General features: G+C 49.4%; 1 protein-coding gene across 1 annotated transcript; it reads right to left on the bottom strand.

The window, feature by feature from the left end:
• Positions 1 to 590: 590 nt before the first annotated feature.
• Tmem177 (transmembrane protein 177) lies at positions 591 to 4026 on the bottom strand. Its single transcript, XM_052200181.1, has 2 exons — positions 3969 to 4026; positions 591 to 2021 (listed from the first exon to the last, which is right to left on the bottom strand). The coding sequence occupies exon 2, from the start codon at positions 1816 to 1818 to the stop codon at positions 883 to 885; it is 936 nt and encodes a 311-aa protein (XP_052056141.1). The 5' UTR covers positions 1819 to 2021; positions 3969 to 4026; the 3' UTR covers positions 591 to 882.
• Between the last annotated feature and the right edge of the window lie 211 nt (positions 4027 to 4237).

The following is a 4237-nucleotide window of genomic DNA, read 5'->3' on the forward strand; positions in this document are numbered from 1 at the left end:
TTTAAACCTCTCCTACTGGAGTTGCTTCTGGTCAGAGTATTTTTTATCACATCAATGGAAGAGAAAGCTAGACCACCATCCATTTATCAGGCCCATACTGTGTGCTGCCCTAGAGTCCCTTGTCCTCAAGAGCTCAGCCTGCCATGCCCAGGGGGAGGACCCGTGGCTGGCAGTGTGCTCAACTCTGAACCACATACGAAGTCTGAGCAGAAGCCAGTGGTCTCCCGCCCTGCCATTCCTCAGCCCGCCTGGCTCCACCTCCGCTTAAGGTGTTCTACCAGTCACCACACCCTTCCTACGGTGTGGCCTTTCCTTTGGGTTACACTGGACCTGGGCAACACCCTTCAAGACTGCCCCAGGGAAGAGATAATTTCCAAGGAGAATATGATGAGAATGGCCACGTTGGGCCTGGCTCTGTGATCACAGGTCTCCTGTCTGAGGATTAAAGGCAAGGAATAAATTAGCTATATGACATCCAGTAGATTGGGGCAGTTCTCCACTGCAGGAAAGAAAGGGAGGACAAATTAGAAACATGTCCGGTGGTGACTCATGGTTTGATTTCTACAGTCCACTGGAATTCAGAGACCACGAAGGAAGAACGCCGTGTTTATTTACGCTGCTTACCAGGCCACCAGGCTCACAAGCTCATGCAACCCTACAATCAGTACTTCCCACCTCACAGTCGAGGTAAACCAGACTCAAGATTCACTTAGGGGCTATGGTTAGCCAGAGTCTATTCATGGCGAGGACAGAGTTGTTTAACTCCAAAGATGATCACTCTTCCGACCATGGGCTGTGGATGCAACCACACCAAGAGATTCCTCTTGAGTTCATCTCGAGGCAGTGCCTATGTAAGCCAGGACTGCCCTGTTGCCTGTTTTCTCAGAAGCGGCCTGGGCTGACTGTCGCCCTCCACATCTGTTGTAGAGAGTCCCGGCGGGTGGTGTAGGGCAAATGGTTGATGCGGAACCAGTGTCTGGGGATGATGTTTCCACTTGGTGTGTACAGCTTTTCCCCGTGCCTGCCCAAAAGACTGCGTAGAGCTAAGTTGCCCGACAGAATCTTCTCATAGAATTCCACTCCACCCTGGACATAGGCTGTAGACAGAGAGGCCGTGCGGCGGTCCAGCCAGCCTTCTAGGGCGACAGTGAGGGAGTCTTTGGAAAACGCATAGACTACATAGCCTACCACGATTGCCACCAAGTTGAAGGCGGCCCGCAAGCTCATGGGGCCTCCATAGAGCCCTAGGGCATGCTTGGCACCCACACTTACAGCCCATGTTCCTGCTAGGCACGCTGGGGCCGGCAGGGTCTGTAAGGCAGCCACGCCACTCTCCAGGTATACCACCTCCTTAGCCAAGGCGAACTTCTGGGCATCATGTGACAGGGTCAGGGCATCCCTCAGCCTGGTGCCTGCTGGGCTTTGCCAATCCACTCTTTGCCCACGGATGATCACGGTGTGTTCAATGTTGGTCACAGGGCCACCCAGGAAGATGGCGGGGATTCCCACCACAGCCCCAGCAGGCAACCGCGGGAAGCCAGCACTCACAGGCTGGAAAGTGAAGGCAGTGAAAGGCTTGTAGCAGTGACCTGAAGGGACGCCTATGTCCTTCAGCACCTCTTGGAAGAGGCACCACAGCTGAGGGGAGAGGGGAGCTGGCTCGCCCTGAGGCCAGTACTGGTAGAGCCACTGCACTAAGGGATCTGGGAAGAGGTGAAATGAGATTTGAACCCCAAACAGGCCTGCACAGGACCCCACCAATAGGCCTGTTCTGTGTCTCTGTATAAAGGATGCAACCCTCCACAGAGGACCGGCCATGAGTACTGCCTCTGCTGACAAACTGGCCAAGAATAGGAGAGGTCAGCTGATGGTTCTGTCAGGTCGTGGGCTACAGCCTCCGGGGCCACAAGGTTCTTAACTGAAGTGACACCACCTTGTGGCTGAGAGAGTGAGTTCCATCCAGTCAGACGCCTCAGGTTTCACAGAATCAGCTCTCCATCTGGCAGCCGGGTGTATAGCAACTGTGATGGGTAAATTCAGAGAGGACATTTCAGTGTCTAGCCATGGGGGACATCCTCTGGCAATGGCTGTAATTACATATTGCCATGGCTAGGCACAGCACTAAGTATGCGACAGCCTCATGCCAACCACCACTCATCCCAGAGTGACTCTCTGACTTAGGAACTACCTGCTTAATTCATACAGCACCTACTGTACGCTAGACAGTTCCGAGCATGGCGCATACAGCTGTCCCTCGGTGGCTAGAAGGGTTTGCTTCCAGGATTCTCACAGATATCAAAATCCAAAGACCATCAGCTGCTTTATATAAATAGCATAGCATTTGCATATGAGCTCTTATATACATATGCCCACCTCTCACATACTTTATCTCCCTACTACTTATAATAACCACTACAACATAGTACTACATATAGAGCTAGACTCTACCAAAATGTCTGCACACTCAGCAGACACAATTTTGCATATTTTCAGTTCTTGGCTGATTGAATATTCATGGACACAGGCAGCCAACTGTACTAGGAAATACCTGTAATATTAATAAACACAGGGAATATTTAAACACACACACATTTATACATAAATATGCACTATGTGTGCATATCCTTACAGGATTAGATTCAAGACCCAAACATTCCAACATCTTCACATGCTCATCTCTTATAGAAAGGTTTAGCATTTCTTATTATCTATTTCTAAATCAGCTCTGTATTACAGTACCTGCTACAATGCAAATGCTACATATGTAGTTGTGATGCTATATTGCATAGGGAGTAAAGATCAGAAAATAAAACCATGTTCAGTACAGATACAAATTTCCCTTCTGAAACACTTTTTGATATGTAGCTGGTGCTATCACCAAATATAGAGTCTGAGGACACAGACAATTCACTGGATGCAGTCAGTTTAAGAAAAAAAAAATCCTTCTCACTTCAGAACCCATACCACAACAGTTGATTTTCAGCTGTGAAACGGGATGCAGCTGGATAGGTTTATTGGCCAAAGCTCCAAGTGGCAGCATCACATGCTGAACAGTGTCCCCACCCCCACCACACTCCATGGTTGAGGCCACATTTCCATTATCTAAGGATGTGGCTGTATTTAGAGCGTCTGTCTATGAGTGAAATAGAAACGGAAGGTTCTTGGAATGACAATAATGAAATCTCACTGCTTTCGATCTCAGATTAGGACGCATACAGAGAAAATACTACACGAAGATTGAGGAGGAAGATGGCCAATTGTTACCAAGCAGAAATGCCCAGGGAGCCTACCCGGGCCACACCTGAGTCCTGGACCTTCAGCATCTGGAACTAAGGAAAAATAAACTCCTGTAGTTGAGGACATGTGTCATGTGGCACTTTCCTTGGCTGCTAATCTCTGATACCTGAGGCTCAGTATTTAATCTCAGGCCGTTAGGGGACCATAGCAAGCAGTTCACTTTAAAAACGTGAAATTTATCTATTACATATACACAAATAGACCATCAACCTCACTCATTAGCATAGTTAGTTTTTGTTGGTGGTGATTTTTTTCTTTGAGACAAAGTCTCACAGGTACACTTTTGAATATTCTGGGCACCTTATTTCGTCTGTGATTATGACTGTTATTTATCTTTGGAAGAAATTTCACTTTATTCCTATCTCCGTAAAGCGCTTGATTAGCAATGTACTACTGTAAACAAAACGCTGGGTTCTGCACCACACGATTTAACTCATTCTTTCCAAGAGGAAACTGAGGCTAGAAAAGACAGGGTCCTTGGGAGGGAACAAAAACCTCTCCTGGGTCGCCCTCTTGACTCTCGCAGTTGGCCTAGAAGCCGGTGTAGGTTCTGGCTCAATGTGATTCCGCCCTGACACACACCGGGCTGCTTCCAACAACCGGAACGGGACTGAACCGGGAAGCTGGACCTCGGAGAACTCCCCTGCTCACAGCCAAGAGCGAGAGCTTACCTCGGTAGCAACCTTGGAACCCGCCGCTGCCGCACTGGACTGGGCAGGCGCAAAGCATGCCGGTCTGGGAGCCTTTGTGGGCGGGGCCTTTGTGGGAGGGACGGCCCTTTGTGGGCGGGGCTTGGGGCCCGCTTCTGCTCGGGTCCTGGTCGCCGCCTCCCTGGATTCTGCTCTGTAAGGTCTTATTCAGGGGGAGGGAAAGCAAGCATAAGGACTTATCCAATTTAACCGTGTGGTGGAGCGAAGATAGAGACCTGCTGGTCCGGATT

This window comes from Apodemus sylvaticus, chromosome 12 (genome assembly GCF_947179515.1).
Source record: "Apodemus sylvaticus chromosome 12, mApoSyl1.1, whole genome shotgun sequence".
NCBI lineage: Eukaryota > Metazoa > Chordata > Mammalia > Rodentia > Muridae > Apodemus > Apodemus sylvaticus.

Excerpts from the sequence above, each read along its gene's own strand:
- Tmem177 (XM_052200181.1), bottom strand. The coding sequence starts at position 1,818 with ATGGCCGGTCCTCTGTGGAGGGTTGCATCCTTTATACAGAGACACAGA.